Below are 19,208 nucleotides of genomic sequence, written 5' to 3' on the forward strand. Positions count from 1 at the left end.
TCTGACCAAAGTGACATTATTTCTACTCAAAACGTTTAATCTGAACACATTAAAGTCTCTCAGGTGAGACTTTATTCCATTTCTAACTGAATTCACCTCTAAAATGCAAATTAGATGAAGTTGTTTTTACAGCTGCTTCTCAGTAAATCAGAATATTAACTGACTACTTGGTGGAGGCTCCTTTTGAATTACGGAAAACATCAGAATTCACTTTTAAGGGACAATAAAGTTTTCCTGAACTTGAACCCAGAGTCAGCCTGTCAGAACAAACAGCTGCTGGACTTTGGACCCGCTGGGCTGCAGCCACATGGGACTTTTATTTCAAGGTTCAGCAGGAAGAGCAGCAGCTCTCACTTTCTGCTCACCTCTGAGAAAACCGAGGAAAAACTCCAGGATGGCAGAGAGACGGGCGACGGCTGCAGCAGAACCGGACTTCTTGCAGTTTAACGACCTGGCCTGCGAGACGGAGGGAGGGAAGGTGAATAATGTAGAGAAGAGAAAGTAAAATTAACACCTAAACTGTCAGATTGTTTTCCAGATGGAAAATATTAGCATAAGACAAAAAAATCAAAATTTGAAGCATCTTGAACCTTTTGGCAGCTCTGCATAGAGGAATGATGAACTCCACTCCGTACCTATTAAAACGGCCTCCTTCAGGGGTTTTCTGATATTGCAAAGCATGATTGTGTTACTGTGTTTGCACTGAAGTCGATCTCAAATGATGAAATTTACAACATTTACAATCTGCTAAGGAAACCCAGAAAGAGAATAAAATGTATGTACAATTTGTTCAATCTGAAAATTTTAGTCTTAAATGAAATAAATTCAACCAGCAACATTAAAACAACTTTAAGTTTCATTGTTCTAACCTGTGCTTGGTGTGATTCCTGCAGGTTATTTTTGCCACAGATGAATGGTTTGCTCCGGCGAAGAACCTGCTGAAGGTGAACGTCTGATTTTACCTGCAGGATTTGATCTGCTTAAGTAAAAATATCATTAAATCTGGAAAACATCCACAAGCTACTGAGCCAAAACAGCTGTAAATCAAATGTTTCAAATCTTTGGCTCGACAGCCACATTTAAAGACGTCGATACGTTTAAAGCCAAAAGTTATGAAGTAATATTTTAATTCTAAGTGAGCTCAGTTGTTTTCACGCCGTCCTTTACCTGAAACAGTTCATTACCGTTTGTTTCGCTGCCGTCACTCCCCAAACATCTGCAGCCTGTGTTTTCACAGCGAGAGCCTCCGCAGTTCATCCCGTCGGCCTTCACGGAGTTTGGGAAGTGGATGGACGGATGGGAGACGAGGAGGAAGAGGATCCCTGGTTAGCGTCTGAAACCAAACGCCGTAAAACTCGCATCACGCTGAACATCGTCCGATTCTGACCTCAGATCAGATTCATCCAGAGAAACTCAGACAGAAACTGTTAAAGTTTAGTTTGAGTCAAATTCAGTTTTTACAGTAATGAGATTAAAACCAGTTCAATGGAAACACAACAGAGAAAGTTATAAAAAAAATTAGTTTCAAACGTTTTTCATATTTTTCTCTTCATAATCATAAAAACATTTTAATTTTCTTGTTGAACTAGAAGGATAATTGTTAAAGTTAAAGTGGAGAATGGTTTTAAACAGAATCTGAAAAGTGTGGCAAACATTTGCATTCAGCACCAGATGTTCTCCTTCGACCTAAATGAACTTGAGATGTTTTATAAAGACAGACGGAGAAAAACAATCAAACCTCCAACGGTCCTGAAGGTGAATATGGTTCTAGTTCTGATTCAGGGCTGAGAATAAATCTACACCACACTTTTCAGATATTTATTTTTGTAAAATCCTGTGGTTATGTTTTGGTTCCACTTCACATCCTATCCCTGCTTTCTGTGTCTCCATCAGAAAGCAGTTTGATAAAAGATATTAAACCTAAAACCACAGCAGGTCATTTTCAAGAATAAAGTCAAATCACATAAACCTCAAACATTTCATCCCCATTTCTTCCCCATCCATCTGCATGTAAACTCCATGCAGATTTTACAGTATGAAGCGTAAACATGGCTGCTTTTGCTCCCTGAAGGTCATGACTGGTGCATCATTCAGCTGGGAGTCCCTGGTTTGATTCATGGACTTGATGTCGACACGTCTTTCTTCACTGGAAACCACTCGCCCTACGTCTCCATCCAGGCCACCTGCCTCGGTACCGATCATCAGTCCTTCCCGTCTACTGGCTCTAGACGCTCTCCATCTTCCCTTCCTTTGCCTCCACACATCATTCTCCTACTAAAGTGTGAAATGTGTTGATATAAGTGAGTTAAAGTCGTCCTCCTGACCAGATGAGCTGCCCTCGTTCACTCCCGGGGAAGATCGGACCGGCATGGCCGCCACTGCAGCTCAGATAGCTGCTGTTGCCAAGGTAACTGTCAGTGGTATAATAGATCAAAAACATGTCATCGTGGTGACACATGACCTCTGCTAAATGGGAGTCGGCGCTGACAGACATCATGTGGTGGTGCTGATGGATGACGGCTGACTGACGGTTTCTGATCGCCAGCTGAGCTCGGAGGTTTGGCCGGAGCTGGTGGGCGTGGCGCCGCTGCAGCCTGGATACGCAGAACGCTGCCACAACTACTTCAGGGTCAGCAGCAGGAGCAGAGTCACACACCTGCGCCTCAACATGTATCCAGGTACGTTACAAACACACAATCAGGACAGACATGGATGGCTGGAGACTCTGGCCTCAATAAATGATCACATGACGAGTAAAATGCTCTGATCTCTTCCAGATGGAGGAATAGCCAGACTCAGGGTGTTCGGTGTCGGGCAGAGGGATTGGTCTTCCATCCCGGCCAATCAGGACGTCGACCTCGTAGCGCTGACCAATGGGGGAGTCTGCCTCGGCTACAGCGACGCCCACTTTGGACATCCGCGCAACATGATTGGTTGGATTTAAGTCAATCACTTGACCTTCCACCAAGAGGTCAGATCAGGGAACCACAATGTTTAAAGAAGAAAGTCTGAATTCACACAGACTTCAGTAAAATGTTTTCTCTTTGAATGCATGAAATTATATTTAAAAATTACTAAACTACAAAACAAACTCCCACCCAACAATCAGAAACTTCCTCTAGTTTCTGACCAGAAGTCAGTCCAGTAGGAATCCGAGTCCTTCTGGTTCCAGAGACACTTTAAGGCTCCGGCTGAACAGCAGTTAGACATAAAAACACACAACTGTCCACTGATCAGTAATCAAACTTATGAACAGGAAAAAAAGAATATACAAAAGTTAAAGAATCAATATGTAATATTTGTGATTGTTATGTTAATTAATGAATAATTGAGATTTTTCCCTTTTTCTTAAATTAACTATAAATTTCTATTTTTCCCAACATAAAACTTCAGTTTACTGATTGGTGGCGAGTCGTTTGTGCAAACAGATCATTAAAGCAGCGCAGAAGACGAGTCGACACTAAACCTCACAATGATTAAAGGCAGAATTGATTTTATCCTCATTTCTCTGCAACATAAAGACGTTTGTCCACCGCCTGCTCTGCGTTCATGTCTTCAGTCCAGTCTGAATTATTTCCCTCTCTGCCATTTTTACAGGACGCGGTCGAGCCGCCAACATGGCGGATGGATGGGAAACAGCCCGCAGATTAGACCGGCCCAAAACGCTCAAGGTTTCAACATGAATAGCATCCAAAATGTTTGGTTTTTAATCAGAAATATTTCTCATGCATTTATTTGATGCTACAAAATATCCAGTTAAAGTTGCAGTTGAAGAAAATGACGATCATTTAAACTGGGAACTGAAACACTGAGCTCAGATCAGCGTTTCAGTTAAATATGAAAGCGCTCATGTTTTACATGGAGGCTTCAGGTGAAATGTTTGAAATTTCTCCCTGGGCGTCGCCTTGCAGGCAGACCAGCAGGGGATCCTCCAGGTGCCGGGCTGGGAGTGGGCCGTGTTTCGTCTCGGTCATCCTGGGCTGATTGGCAGCATTGAGGTGGACACCAACCATTTCAAAGGCAGGTACATCCGAGTCAAGTCTGCTGCCTCCTCCAAGAACAAATCCATCTTTTTATCCGCGTGTTTCCCACTCAGGTAATTTCCCAGACTCCTGCCGGATCGAAGCGTGTCTTTTAACCCCTGAGGAGGAGGCGCGGTGCGTCCAAACCAGATGGAACTCTGGGAAATGGGAAGTTCTTCTCCCACCTCAGAAGGTAACATTTATCACCACTGAGATCGCCTCCAACAGTTCTGTGATCGGCGTCCTCACCTCCACCTTCCTCTCTGGGCTTCAGCTCCGCCCTCATCACAGGCATCACTACAGCAAAGCAGATCTGACGCCGACTCGGCCCGTCAGCCATGTTCGGCTCATCATCGCTCCGGATGGAGGCGTCAGCCGCCTCCGTCTGTGGGGTCGGCCCAGGCTGGTCACTGGAGCTCCAGCCAATCAGAGCAGAGCGTCATCCAAACTGTGACAGGCTGAATTCAGCATCACTGACCATGAGGGGCATCTGAGGATCTTATTCTGAAGGAATCATGTTGATGATCTAAATTTAAAAGGTTTTAAATCTATTTTCAATCTAAGAAAAGTGAATGGTTCTAATAAAACAAGCCCACAGAAAACGTTCCCAGGTTGACGGGAAAACAAGTGAATGTTTGTCTCTGTCCACGGATAACGGAGGAGACATCTGGACTCAGGACAGCTGTGTCTGCCGAAGTCATTTTAAACAGAACCACAGAAGTTGGTGTTAAATTATGACGTCAAATTTCCTTTAACTCAAATTTGATATGAACAACATTTTTACGGTAACAGTCACTGTTATGAAATGCCTGGAAAATATACAACACCGTCCCTTTAAGAGTTCTTGTTTTCCTGAAATAAAATGTCGTCTTCATTTCCACCCAGCTGGAAAACCCTCCCTGGACTCAGGCTGGTCCACCAGGAAACATTTATCTGCTTTACTCAGTTCCTCTGCAACACAGCCATTAGTTCAGATTCACGTTTATCGGCTTCTTCTTCTCCAGCTGCATTTTCCCCAGTTAATAACGTGAAATAAACAATTGGAGGTCAGATGAATGTGGATCAATGACAGCTCCATTTTCTTCTTCCTCAAAAATTAGTTGTCTTAAAAAATATATCTAACTGGCATTGATTTTGTCTCGATTTATTTCCTTCAGTTCTTTTTACGGCTGCTCCGTTTCCTGCAGCAGCTCTAGCTGGAGCTGCGTCACCTGACATGTTCTGCATCGTACATTTCTATGTGCTGCTGCTGCGTTTAAGCATCTGAAGCTCCGCCCCTTCATCACTCAGCTCTGAGCATAAACCTGACCTCTGACCCCATCTGGGCAGCTTCAGCAGGGAGGCAGCCATGTTTGTCAGCTGCTCAGATGTTACTGAAATTACAGTAATTATCCACGCTGTGTGGTCCAATGTGTTTGAGTTTGACTTTGACCGTTTGGGCCCCTCCACTCATTTCCACCTCTCTGGGTTTTCACCAGATGTTGGACGTCGCAGGAACATTTTCCACAACTCACTGATCTGTTGATTTAACAGGAGGTTTATTCCACAGACATATTTTAAATTGTATTTCAACATAATTTAAGGCCTTATTTGGGTTCGGTAAGTTTATTTCTCTTTTAAAGATAAATAATTATGAGAATATTATCAGGAAAACAATTTAAAAAATAAATGTTGTAAATAAAATAAAGCTAGTAAAAAGGTTTTATTTTGTATTCATGGTCAACCTGATGTCTGTTCCTAATGAACAGAGTCCGTAGAACAGCTCCCCCTGGTGGAAGTGTTACAGTAATACATATTTTTGACTTGTGGGACAAATTGGGTCGATTTAATGAAAGGTCCAAAAAAATAAAATAAAATAGCTCTTCATATTTATGCATTTATAAATAACTAAAACCTGAGTATGCAGCATGTTGGTTTAAAAAAAAAGTTAAAATATGATAAAAACTGAGGCTCATTTCTGTCACGAGCGCAAATCCAAATGATAAAAGAAGTTATTTCTATTACATTTTTATTTAAAATGTTATGGAAACTAACCTTTCCAGCAGTTGCTCATTATATCTGATCTGTTTTCTCTGTGTATGGGTTTGTTTGGTTTAAGCTCCGCATGTTTAGATGTTAATTGATTTTGTCGACTTTGTGGAATCTAAACAGCAGAAATCTGAAGTTTCCTCAAACATTTATCCAAGGTAAAACAGATGAGGGAATTCAGCAGCTTAAAGCAACGAAGGATTTGTTTTTTCTGCTGGTCGTGGTCATGCATCACGCTGCGCTTTTAATCTGAAACAATAAACACTGCAGAGTCTCCAAACTCTGTTTATTCGTTTAAATGACTTCAGCCCCGTATTCAAACCCTTCTTGTTGCAAGGCAGGCAGCAGTGGCATCAACTTCACTGTTCCCTCCAAGAAACCAATAAAACAGCAGTTCATAAAAACTCTGTGCTGTCAGATTGTCGTTTCCTGCCAGTGATTCTTCAAACCAGTCATGGAGGAATATTAGTGCAGCACTCTTCATGCAACCAAAACAAAGAACAAAGAGATTCACAGTCAAGAAAAAGTCATTTTAAACAGAAGATCTCAAACTGTTCTGATAACCAATTCAAGTTCAGCCATGGATTTACTGTCATTTCTGCAGCTCTTCTCAGAAACCTTAAACCTAATGAGTGAAGCCAATGTGTGGCATTAAAAAACACCACAGATTGTTTCTGATAACAGATTTTACATCCATTGGACAGAAACTGAAGGCTCCAGACGTCCAGCTGGATGGACTGTTGAGTTTCACAGTGAGGAGATAAATATTCATATTTCCTTCTGCAGACGACTCACCTCTGCTTTCCTTCCCAGGGTGTTCAGGCTGAAAGATTCCCCAGGTGCCTGAGCTCCACTTCAAGGTTCCAGGTTATCCTCTGAGAATAGAAAAGAGTAGTTAGTATTTCTGGTAAAAATGTTAAAATTAAAATGTCATGTAGTGAAGATGAGCTGCAGGCATCGTATGAACTGGCCAATCAGTGAGCAGAGGTAACGAAGTCCAGCCTTCCAGAGCTGCTGTCCTAGATGCAACCCATCTCCAGCACCTGAACTAAATCACCGTTTCATTACCGAACCTCTGAATTACTGAATGCTGATGAGGAAACTCAGGCATTTTGACCTGAAGGTGACAGGAATGACTTGGAAACTCCTGATCTGAACTGGCAATAAAGTGCCAGAAAAATTTAAAAAATGGTTTCATTTCTGAACCAATAAATTAAAGTAACTAACAGTATTTTTATTCAGTGACGTACAAACACAGAAAATGCAGTGAAGACCTGCAGTGTGTCCTGAACTGGACCTGCTCTCAGCCTTCAGGGCTGAGCTGAATTCATCTCTGCTTTCTGTCTTCGAAGGCTCATCATCGACCGCTCTGACGTTAATAAAGATGAAGCACAGAAGAGGAAATTAAAGCCCAGCTTCCCTTTTCTAATGAGATCATATCCATCATGCTCTGCTCTTTAACCTTCACTCCTCGGAGCACAGCGCCACAAAAACAACCAGTGGTGGAAAAACCTGAAGCTCCTCAACCGGGAGGAAAGCTAAACGCTCATGGCTGAACCTAAATTATGTCCCATTAAACACACAGAGACATCAACAGCTTCGGTTCTTCAACAGGGGCAACGGAGACATGCAGCTACTGGAGACATGAAACTCACTGACAGCTGAGATGTTATGCAGATGAGCTCCTCATGTGATTCTTGTTTGTCTGAATGCTGGTGGGGGGGGCAGCAGACAGGAGCAGCGTAATGAAAAATGGCTTTTAAGCTTAATGGGAATTCACTTAAAAACATAATTTAGATCCTGCAGCAGAGCAGGAAGCAGCATGAGGCGTTCAGGGAGCGACAAGCAGCTCAGAAACCTGTAAATAACGATTCAGAAAAGATTCATCCAGGAAAAACTGCTGCCTATAAACAGTTTATGGCTGTTGGAGATTTACAGCTGATAATTAATAGTTTTCTTAATACTTACATTGCTTATAGTAACTGAGATGAAACAGACAACCTAAGCTCTACATGAAGAGGACTCGGTTCTGAACTGTGGGTTTAGGTGTGAATAATGCTTTTACAGCCACTCCGTGTGGTATGCTCTTCCATCTAACCTGGGCTGACTTTCCTCTGCAGGCACACGGGGGAATCCAACAGACCAAGTTCACACAGCTGGCAAATGGGATCCACATCTGATTTTTTCACGGCGGTGTGAATGGCCTGGTCTTCTCACACAGATCTGGATTGCAGTTCTTCCACATGTGGAACTAAATCATGTCTGATAGTTTTCAAAGCGTCTGCAGTCTGGATGAAATGAAGTCAACTCGCATTTTATCCAGTTTCCAGTTATTGGTTATGAACTCTGGTCAATAAATACAATATTAACTGAAGAATCGAATTTCATGTTAATTTGGAAGAAAATCTGAAAGCTGAGAATCACAAAGCTGTCCATGTTCTTCAAGGCGTTGGATTCATTGACTTCTTGATGTTTCCTGTGCTGAGTTATCATGACTAGATTAAATAATCCAGCTGGTTGTGGAGCCAGGCAGGTCACCGGGCGGATCACCAGGCGGATCACCAGGCAGGTCACCGGGCGGGTCGCCGGGCGGATCACCGGGCGGGTCGCCGGGCGGATCACCGGGCGGGTTACCGGGCGGGTCGCCGGGCGTACGCTCTGTCTGGATGTTCCTGGTTGTTAACAGAGCTGCTGCTGTAAAACCTTCCCATGAGCCTCTGGGGCTTCACCTCTGGTTCTCTGCTGGTTCCCGTCTGCGTGACAGGAACCCACACTGATCGACAGCGGCCTCATAAACGACAACTGAATCTCCCCAAGCGTCACTCAGCGCCTCGGGGGGATAGGAGGTGAGCGGACCTCCCTCAGCCCGGCCCGCTGCAGATTATTGCTCCGTCTAACAGGCTGAGGATATTACTTTGCCTGGAGCGGAGCCTCACCAGCTTATTTCCCCTGAGACTCCTGAATCACATTTCCAACGACCCTCGCTGGAGAGATCTGGTAAAACCGTGTCGGTGTAAATCCTCCTGAGACGGAGCGGCAGCTTCATTAGCATAACGGGGAGCGAATGAAAGCCACAGCGAGGAGGCTGGAGCCGGTATGAACAGGTTCGACTTCCCTCCCCCAGACACATCCAGGATGATGTCTGGACTCCTTCTGCTGAATTATTTTGGACCATTAAATACACATTTATGCCAAAGTCGGTGTTATTCTGTCTGGTGAAAGAATGATTAATGAATATTTTTGATTTCACAAACATACAAAGATTCACACAACAACAACCAGAGATTCAACTCAAAGCAGAAGATGCTCTTAAGCGAAGCTCTGGCTCTGTATTCAACCTTAAGCTGCCCTGAGTTGGTTCTCCCTGTGGATCTGGTGCTTCTCTCTTGGTACTCCAGCTTCTTTCCACAGTTCATAAGTATGGATAACAGTCCATGTCTACGGGCCTCAATAGCTGTGCTAAGAGGCAGAATATCTGTCCTTCCACTGTCTTCCACTAAACCAAGATTGAGTTATGGGTAACAAGCCAAGGAGGAACCCCAGGTACCCCAGGCCAGATGGGAGCCACGTTTCCACCGAGTGGTTTGTGTGGGTCGGTTTTTTTATTTTATGGCATATTCAGGAGAGTTTCCATCGCCAGTTGGACGAATGTGGTGTTATACTGGAGCAATGACTAATGTGATGCTCTACATCTGGTGCTCGCTGCAAGCAGCGCCGTTTTTCTGTCCCCCACCTGATGGACTAGTTGTGTGCTGCCAATACATAAAGTAGTGAAAAATCTAGAAAATGTTGGGTTTCTTTGATGCTTACTTCCAATGGCAGTTTATTGTTACTTCAAGATGTGTGATGTTTACAAGTTAGTGACACAATGATGAGCAGAAGGATCCCAAACCTTTGGGTGAAAGTAATTTCTGCAGACATGCTTCACCTTCTGATGGTAGAGATGGATTCACTCAAAGCATGGAAACAATAATTGTTGAACATTTATGAACTTTGCTGCTGTCCAAACTGAAGATGGGGCTAAAAATACTGGAAACAAGATGTCAGACTTCTGTGTGTAAAAGTCAAAAGAAAAGTTTCTAGATGCAATAAATCCGCAGATGCCAACTTTTGCAACCATTTTGCATTGATTGTTGATTTCCATGATATTCCATGAGCTCCCATGTCACTCAGTGGTGGCAGGAAGAAGCACAGCAGCAGAAGTGATGAGGATGGATGTCCAGGATTCTCTGCTTCATCCCTTCAGTCTTCACTCACAGCTGACAGCTTACTGCGTCCCGGAGGCATCCGATTGATCGGCAAGTCGAGACTCTGTCCTGCTCAATAAAGCCTGAATGAATTCTCTTAACGTTGCGTCTGTCATGCAGGACAGAAAATCCTCCCTCGCTTTGTCAGTGGGGAGATATTAAAATCCATCAGGGTGAGCTCTGCACCAGACACAGTAATTCAGCCTTGAACACTAAAACAAACTTCAGAAACATAATAAATGGATTTTCTGTATATGTGCTGAATACCTGAGACCAGAATGAAATGTAAGTAACTGAATTTGACTGGGTTGATTTGATTATGCATTTGTCCTTTAAGGGGAGTTGAGATGACATTAGTTGTGAGTTGCATCAGTAAAATTTCTCCAGAACAGTTGCAGTAATGCTGACAGGAATCATCTAAGGTCCGACCTGTAATTCACTGGGTTTATTTCAGAGTCCAGTCTGTCCACAGAGAGGATTGTCCCGTTGGTCCAGAGCCTGCGATGGCCAGGCCTGGTCACTGCCGAAAACAACAGCTGCCCCTGAACTCTCTTCCTTCAGTCCCGTGATTGATGGACTATAGATTCAATAGACAACAAGGTCAGTGAAGCAGGAATAAAGATTAGACCCAGAGGTCAGTGGAAAGCCTGGACATGACTGTCGCAGGCAGAGGAACCTGAAGCTTAGAGACTTTGCTGGAAACCCCAGTAAGGAAGCCAAGAGCTGGGATTGATTCACTTCCAATCATGAATAGAAAAGTAAACCTTGATCCAGGCAGAAATTAGAAACCCAGAGGAGCTGAGGAACTCAAGAATGGTGGAGGTCAAAGGAAAATGGCGCACAGACATGGAGGAACCTATCCAAGAGGAAGTGGACCTGGGCTGACCACTAGAGCTGTAGAGGAGGGACGTAGTCAACTGGAGGATCTGAGGAGCCATTTGAGAGGAAAACTTAGGGTGCAGTTGGATATGCCGAGTTGCAACAGGATGCAGAGGCTTCGCTACCCAATCATCCTGGAAACATCAGTGGGAGAGACAGGAAGCAAGAGAGGCAGCAGAAAGAGCCTGATGGATATGAAGCAAGAGGGAGGGAGCAGCGGCCAGTCACCAAGCTGACCCACCAACAGGAGGGTAACGGGTCAAACCCCTCCATGGCAGCCGTCACCAACCGAGGACACGACTTCCTGGCTGAAGGCAGCAGCCCATGTTGTATGCAATCAATTGGTCCAAGCACTTTGTGAGTTTTCTATCCTAAAATGTACTGTTAAAGTAAAGACTTACTTCATTCCTTACTACAAATGAACTGGTCTCTATTGTGTATGGCTAACATAATACCACTGTACAACATGGTAGTGGCAGCATCATGCAATGGGAATGTTTTTCTGAGGCAGGTGATTAGGCCATGAGAATGTAAAATGACAGCAGGCAATTATAGAAATAGTATTCAAGAAAAGTCAACAGTTGATCTTCCATATCTTCTCTTATGATTTGACAGTTTTAAGGTATAATTTTGATGCTCAGACATGAAGCACATCAGACAGTTTCTCTGAACCCAAATCAACGATGTTTAACTCTGTAGAGTGGAAGCAAACAGAGCTGCAGCTCTGGTAGAAGAACAAACAGCTGATGTCTCACTGTGTTGGTTTGGGTTCAGCTGAAGCTCCTGCAGACAAACTTTCACATTCTGACAGTTTTGAGTAATAACTTCTCGAGGCAGCGTTGCACTCTGCAGGGCACCAGGGGTTACAGAAACAATGAAAAATTCATACCGCTGAATCGCCCACATTGACTTCCTCCTCCTGAGTGTTTTCTTTGATCGAACACTGACGAACTGTGGCCTCTGCGCTCTGCTGACTCTGCGGTTCTCTGCCTCATCTTTTGTGTTGCGAGTCTGTCCGATCGGTTTCTGCTGAAGGACTGCACTCAGTCCAAGGTGAGGAGGATCAATGCTGCTAGTCTGAGCAGTGGAAGGACCTTTAGCCCATAATGAGATGCTCCTGCAGCAGAAATGAAGACAATCAAAGGTAGATTACTAACCATCCAGAGACCTCCGAGCTGCAAACATCCTTCTGACGACGCAGTTACTGAGACCCAATCGTGGTTTTTTATTTCATCCATCACATTTTCATCAGAGACAACTTTTCACTGTCACCGATCATTCAGGACTTTCTCTTTAGTAAAGTAACAAAGTGCTGAAAAATTTGCTGAATGTTCAGATCTGGTAGTTGATGGTGGTGAAGGTTTGCGTTTAACTGAGATTTCAGCCCCATTCAGAAATATTTAAAGAGTTTCTGCACATCTTCCCACATCACAGCCACATGGGAGCCGCTCTGCCCTGCCTCACTTCAGCTTCCGGCAAATTCAGGAGTTTTAATTTCCACCTTATGGCCATTTTATTTTGGTCTCTTCCTTATGGTGACCTGAAGGCTTCCTTTTGTCCTCATAATGCTTTTATACTTTTACATGACGCCAGTACAATTTACCAGAATATCATTGAAAATGTTGCTTATTTTAGCAATTCCTTTAAAAATTAAAACTCGTTTTAGATTTGATTGAATTTCTATTGATTTTTTTATGACTATGGCTTACAATCAATAAAATCTCCAAATTCAGTTTGTCAGAAAATAACATTTTACACTGCACAGTTAGCACAGACGTCCAGCAGATGGTTGCCGACGCCCTCCACAGGGAGCAGCAGCAGCAAAAGGTCTTGCTCTGTTCACAGGGTTCCAGCAACATAATGGGAAGTTGAGTGGAAAGAAAAAGTTGTTAAAAAAGGAAGATCATTTAAGTGTTTAAGGGAACCGTTGGGCTGAGTCAGAGCTTTCAGACCCAACACACCAAAGACGCTCGCATGCAGAATTTCATGCTTTTCTTTGTTGAAGTGCTGATTTCAGTTTTCTCTATGACTTCATACGTTCCCTGCAGCCAACGGTACAAGTACCAGTTTTAATGACCAGGTGTCATATAATCCGAACTGGAACTAAAAATTCATCCATCCATTCATTGTCTCCACAGCTTGTCCTTGCAGTTATCGCCAGCAGTTATAGTGTGAGCAGTGGGGTCACCTCTGAGAGGTCAGGCCTCAACGTCCCCGGAGAATCTATGGGTTATTGTCAGGAGGAAGATGAGGCAGAGGAACCAACAATGCAAATGAGCCGAAGACCACTACTAAAGCAGCCTTTAGTCCAGGACACCAGAGGCTGATGTCCTTCGTTCTGTTGGTGCAGTGGAAAAGGACTTCCATCCAGCTCCTAGTGCAGATAATGTTCAGCATTTCCTGGTTTCATTTTCAAACCAGGACTTTGAGGGGGAAAATAAAAGAAGAAACATGAATTGTTTTCTTAGTGGTAATAATGGCAACAACTTCAAAATGGATACGTGACAAAACGCTGACGTTGTTCATCCAAGATTTGGGGATTATCAGGACAAGAAGTTTTCTGCTGTAAGAGCTCACAAAAGGATTCCCTACATATTTATATGAGATGGATAAAAGACTTTAATTGGTGATATTTCAATGTTTGTGGCCTTTGCATCATCTGTCACTCAGTTCATAAACTTTTCAAAATCTCTGGTGAGATGTTTTCACAGAGCAACAACATGCACAGCAAATGACTGTCTGTCCTTTAAGGAAAATAAAGTTAGACTGTAGAAACTCAGTGTCTGAGTGCTGGTGTTTATCCAGCCTTAATGCATGCAGACGCCACCGGGGATCGGACCAATCAGGAGCCAGAAAATCCTTCCTCCATTCAGCGTGTTCTTTGACAGATGGCTGATCAGTATTCAGAGCACACACATTCAGCCCCCCTCCACCTCTGCAGCACTTCTCACTTCATTTCTCCGTCATGCTCGGCTGGTCCGTCTGCTCGCTCAGGTCTGCAACGCCTGGAAATGAAGGAGCGGCGGCAGAGATTTCAGGGGGTCGGACGGTTTTGGGGGGGAATGATGACGACGACGGTGGGGTGAGGAGAGGCAGGAAGGAGGCAGCTGCAGTTTCTGAGCAGCCACTGCACAGTCAGAGCTAATCAGACACTTACTGGGGCCTGGAGGCAGGGACAGGCACTTTCTGATGCTTTGAGAATATTTTTTACAATTTCTGAATCCTGAAAACCATAATGTTTTAAATCATGTTCAATCAATGCATAAACATGTCTGTTTATAACCGAGTCGTTTTTATTAATCCATTTGAAACAAAAAGTAAACGCCTGACTGCAAGTTGGTTGTTTGAATTATGCAAATATACATTTGAGATTATTTAGAACGGAGATTCTCAAATCCAGGCCTGGAGGCCCGGCGGCGTGCTGCGGCTTTTAGACACGTCTCTGCTTCAACACACCTGGTCAAATAACCAGGTGATGAGCTGGACTCTGAAGAACCCGACAGCACTGAGGAGAAAAATCAGTCATTCACTGAGATGCATTGAACCAGGAACATAAAGGTTTCAGGACACTGATGTTTCATTCCTTCAACATTATGGTAACTGAATAACAAGTAAACATTTTTATCACCAACACTGAGAACAAAACAGACCTGACTTATAAACTAATGAGTAATAAATATTCGGTAGCTAAACAAAGGACCAGTGTGTTAAATCTTCTGAAGACCAAGACTAAATAAAACAGGAAGTAAAAAATTAAAACTACAAAAACACAGCAAGTGTAAACAGAAATTAGTGAAATGAACTAAAACATGTTGATTCAAACTGGAGGAACTAATATCTAATAACTAATAAATCAAGGACATCTGAACAAAACCATCAACACTAAAATACAAAATCCCAAAAGTCAATTACACTAAAATAGACTAAAGCTGAACAAAGTGATTTACACCTCAAATAAACAACTCCTGTTTTTCTGTGAATGTAACAAATACTTTAGTTTTGTTGTTACAAATTCTGCAAGAACCAGCTGAATGTAAGTTACATGGAAATGTAATCACTCAGAAATGTTTCTCCTCAAGTCGCCCAATTAGGAATATTTTCCCTTACAGACTGAAACTCTGAATGAAGAAACTCCAGCATCTTATGATCATAAAGTCCTGCATCATTCAAATCCTTAAAACATGCAATATTTTGAGATGATTTTCAGTAGAATTCAAGTGCAAAGAACAAAAAGCAACAAAAAACTGGCAGGTTAAATGTTACATAATAAAAACAGGAAAAACTTACAGGAATGCATGAGCAGAAAGAACAGAGACCTGAGGTGAACCAGCGTTGAACAGAGTTCAGCAGGAGATGACGCGCTGGAGCAGGGCTGGAAATGACGATGAAACCAGGTGAGCTTAATAACAGGTGATGTGGAACAGCTGCGGCAGAACGAGACCAGAGAGACGGAGACAAATAACACGAAGGGAGCTGAACTAAGACTCAAATGGATCTATAACCAAAGAGAAAAAGACTAAAACTAAGAGAATAACCCAAACAGCAGGGAGGGAAGAACCAGAAAAATGTGAGATAATAAATACAAATATGACAAAACTCTAATGAACACCGAATGATTACGACTGAATGATCATCTCTTAAAATAAAAATAAAAAATCCCTTCCCATTAAATAATTGTTTTAATTTTATCCTATTTGTTTCTTTTACCTAATTAAGACATTAAAAAACAATTAAAATAAATACATATAAAAACATTGGTGGTTATTTGTAACTATATTGTTAACTTTTTTCTTTTTTTAAGGAGTGACTGAATTGTTTCCTGGGTTACATTAACTATCAAATAAATATTTGATAGATTTTACAATGAAACTGACAATGGAAGGTAATGTGTAATATTTAGAGAAGTTATCAGATCTTATAACGGTCAAACAGGATTTTAGATGAATTTAACAATCATACGTCAGTCTTTGGGTTTTATTAACTGGCGTTTTGTACTACAAAGTTCTGTTAGCTAAAAGGACAAAAGCTTTTCTGTCTGAACGATCCAAAGGCAACGTTTTCCTCAACCCAACTTCTGTTTATGTTTCTTATGGATGTGAGTTAGAAAGTGACATTTTTTCCACTGACAGTTGAATAAACAGGATCCTAACTGCCTCGTTTTTCCCAGGTAATTTAAATGCAGCATAGCTGGTTGAGGGAAGAAGCCAGGATCCTGAAGCTACAGCAGTTTTCTAATCTAAACAGCCACTTAACCCCTGACATGGCGCCTTACAATGAATCACCTACACAACTGGAGATCGCTGATGAAACAGAAAACAGGACATCACATTATTAGGATAAGAAGATTTCTGCTTTTTGATCATTTGGTGCCAAGCAGGAAACAGCTACCAACTGTAGTTCCAGCATCTCAAGCTCTTTAGAAATTACCCTTCTTGTCTCCCGTTGAACCCAGATCTCATTTCTGTTTGTTTTCATGGCGTAGTTCACAGCGAGCGGGGTCAAAGGTCAATGAGGAGAACACAGGATACCGAGGGGGGTTTCCAGGGCGGGCTGGGGCCACCGGGTGAGTCTGCGAAGCCAAAACAAGCTTCTGAACTAGATGAGGGAGCGAAGGAGCCTTAAAAACTGACAGCCGTTTGGTTTTTCTCTCAGGAGAATTTCAAAATAAAAGGAACCTGACAGACATTCAATGTGTGGGCCTAGTAGGGAGGGAAAAAATAAATAAAAAAAAACAGCTCCACCTTAAAAATTCACATCAGGATAAGAGAATTCAATAAAGCATGAAAAAGTAAATAAATGTTGTTTTTAAAGTAACTTTTAGAAGTGGACAAGAACATAGAAAACATATTTGGAAAAAGCTGAAGTTCTGATCAGATATATTTAAAATTCATTTCTCCGAGTTACTTTTCAAATCGGAGATCCATCNGAAACTCCAGCATCTTATGATCATAAAGTCCTGCATCATTCAAATCCTTAAAACATGCAATATTTTGAGATGATTTTCAGTAGAATTCAAGTGCAAAGAACAAAAAGCAACAAAAAACTGGCAGGTTAAATGTTACATAATAAAAACAGGAAAAACTTACAGGAATGCATGAGCAGAAAGAACAGAGACCTGAGGTGAACCAGCGTTGAACAGAGTTCAGCAGGAGATGACGCGCTGGAGCAGGGCTGGAAATGACGATGAAACCAGGTGAGCTTAATAACAGGTGATGTGGAACAGCTGCGGCAGAACGAGACCAGAGAGACGGAGACAAATAACACGAAGGGAGCTGAACTAAGACTCAAATGGATCTATAACCAAAAGAGAGAAAGACTAAAACTAAGAAGAGAATAACCCAAACAGCAGGGAGGGAAGAACCAGAAAAATGTGAGATAATAAATACAAATATGACAAAACTCTAATGAACACCGAATGATTACGACTGAATGATCATTTCTTAAAATAAATAAAAAAATCCCTTCCCATTAAATAATTGGTTTTATTTTATCCTATTTGTTTCTTTTACCTAATTAAGACATTAAAAACAATTTAAAAAAATACATACAAAAACATTGGTGGTTATTTGTAAGTATATTGTTAATTTTTTTTTCTTTTTTTAAGAAGTGACTGAATTGTTTCCTGGGTTACATTAACTATCAAATAACAAATATTTGATAGATTTTACAATGAAACTGACAATGGAAGGTAATGTGTAATATTTAGAGAAATTATCAGATCTTATAACGGTCAAACAGGATTTTAGATGAATTTAACAATCATACGTCAGTCTTTGGGTTTTATTAACTGGCGTTTTGTACTACAAAGTTCTGTTAGCTAAAAGGACAAAAGCTTTTCTGTCTGAACGATCCAAAGGCAACGTTTTCCTCAACCCAACTTCTGTTTATGTTTCTTATGGATGTGAGTTAGAAAGTGACATTTTTTCCACTGACAGTTGAATAAACAGGATCCTAACTGCCTCGTTTTTCCCAGGTAATTTAAATGCAGCATAGCTGGTTGAGGGAAGAAGCCAGGATCCTGAAGCTACAGCAGTTTTCTAATCTAAACAGCCACTTAACCCCTGACATGGCGCCTTACAATGAAACACCTACACAACCACCTACACACAACTGGAGATCGCTGATGAAACAGAAAACAGGACATCACATTATTAGGATAAGAAGATTTCTGCTGTTTGATCATTTGGTGCCAAGCAGGAAACAGCTACCAACTGTAGTTCCAGCATCTCAAGCTCTTTAGAAATTACCCTTCTTGTCTCCCGTTGAACCCAGATCTCATTTCTGTTTGTTTTCATGGCGTAGTTCACAGCGAGCGGGGTCAAAGGTCAATGAGGAGAACACAGGATACCGAGGGGGGTTTCCAGGGCGGGCTGGGGCCACCGGGTGAGTCTGCGAAGCCAAAACAAGCTTCTGAACTAGATGAGGGAGCGAAGGAGCCTTAAAAACTGACAGCCGTTTGGTTTTTCTCTCAGGAGAATTTCAAAATAAAAGGAACCTGACAGACATTCAATGTGTGGGCCTAGTAGGGAGGGAAAAAATAAATAAAAAAAAACAGCTCCACCTTAAAAATTCACATCAGGATAAGAGAATTCAATAAAGCATGAAAAAGTAAATAAATGTTGTTTTTAAAGTAACTTTTAGAAGTGGACAAGAACATAGAAAACATATTTGGAAAAAGCTGAAGTTCTGATCAGATATATTTAAAATTCATTTCTCCGAGTTACTTTTCAAATCGGAGATCCATCATTGATCCATCGTTCTCTCAAACAACTTTTTAAAAAACTGTCACTGTGAAGGGAAATTGAAGCTTTCTGTCACATAGAAGACAAACTCCAAGCAAGAAATTCACTTTGTTGTTGCTGCTTCCAGGTTACTCACTTCATGGCATTGGGAATCTTCAGCAGGTTATCTAGAGCTCTGACAGGAACTGGACCAGTGGCCATAGATCTTCACAGTACAGACTCTGTGGCGCAACGGCAGCGCGTCTGACTCCAGATCAGAAGGTTGCGTGTTCAAATCACGTCAGAGTCAG

At 42.1% G+C, this 19,208-nt stretch overlaps 1 protein-coding gene, 2 long non-coding RNA genes and 1 other non-coding gene across 4 annotated transcripts; 2 read left to right on the forward strand and 2 right to left on the reverse strand.

Annotated features, from left to right (window-relative positions):
- Positions 1 to 287: 287 nt before the first annotated feature.
- Positions 288 to 4,902, forward strand: allc (allantoicase). Its single transcript, XM_007564851.2, has 11 exons — positions 288 to 478; positions 894 to 944; positions 1,238 to 1,325; positions 2,072 to 2,191; positions 2,328 to 2,407; positions 2,546 to 2,678; positions 2,778 to 2,933; positions 3,598 to 3,671; positions 3,912 to 4,020; positions 4,097 to 4,215; positions 4,297 to 4,902. The coding sequence occupies exons 1-11, from the start codon at positions 308 to 310 to the stop codon at positions 4,474 to 4,476; spliced, it is 1,281 nt and encodes a 426-aa protein (XP_007564913.2). The 5' UTR covers positions 288 to 307; the 3' UTR covers positions 4,477 to 4,902.
- LOC103146803 (uncharacterized) lies at positions 366 to 960 on the reverse strand. The gene is made up of 3 exons (XR_001663737.1): positions 870 to 960; positions 591 to 664; positions 366 to 456 (listed from the first exon to the last, which is right to left on the reverse strand). It is a non-coding gene; the product is annotated as an uncharacterized LOC103146803 (long non-coding RNA).
- Positions 4,903 to 6,022: 1,120 nt separating the features above from the next.
- On the reverse strand, positions 6,023 to 15,658 carry LOC103146802 (uncharacterized). Its single transcript, XR_001663738.1, has 3 exons — positions 15,464 to 15,658; positions 6,846 to 6,925; positions 6,023 to 6,528 (listed from the first exon to the last, which is right to left on the reverse strand). It is a non-coding gene; the product is annotated as an uncharacterized LOC103146802 (long non-coding RNA).
- A 3,477-nt stretch (positions 15,659 to 19,135) lies between these two features.
- trnaw-cca (transfer RNA tryptophan (anticodon CCA)) lies at positions 19,136 to 19,207 on the forward strand. Its single transcript has one exon. It is a non-coding gene; the product is annotated as a tRNA-Trp (tRNA).
- The last annotated feature ends 1 nt before the right edge of the window (position 19,208 follows it).

This window comes from Poecilia formosa, unplaced genomic scaffold (assembly GCF_000485575.1).
Source record: "Poecilia formosa unplaced genomic scaffold, Poecilia_formosa-5.1.2 Scaffold168, whole genome shotgun sequence".
NCBI lineage: Eukaryota > Metazoa > Chordata > Actinopteri > Cyprinodontiformes > Poeciliidae > Poecilia > Poecilia formosa.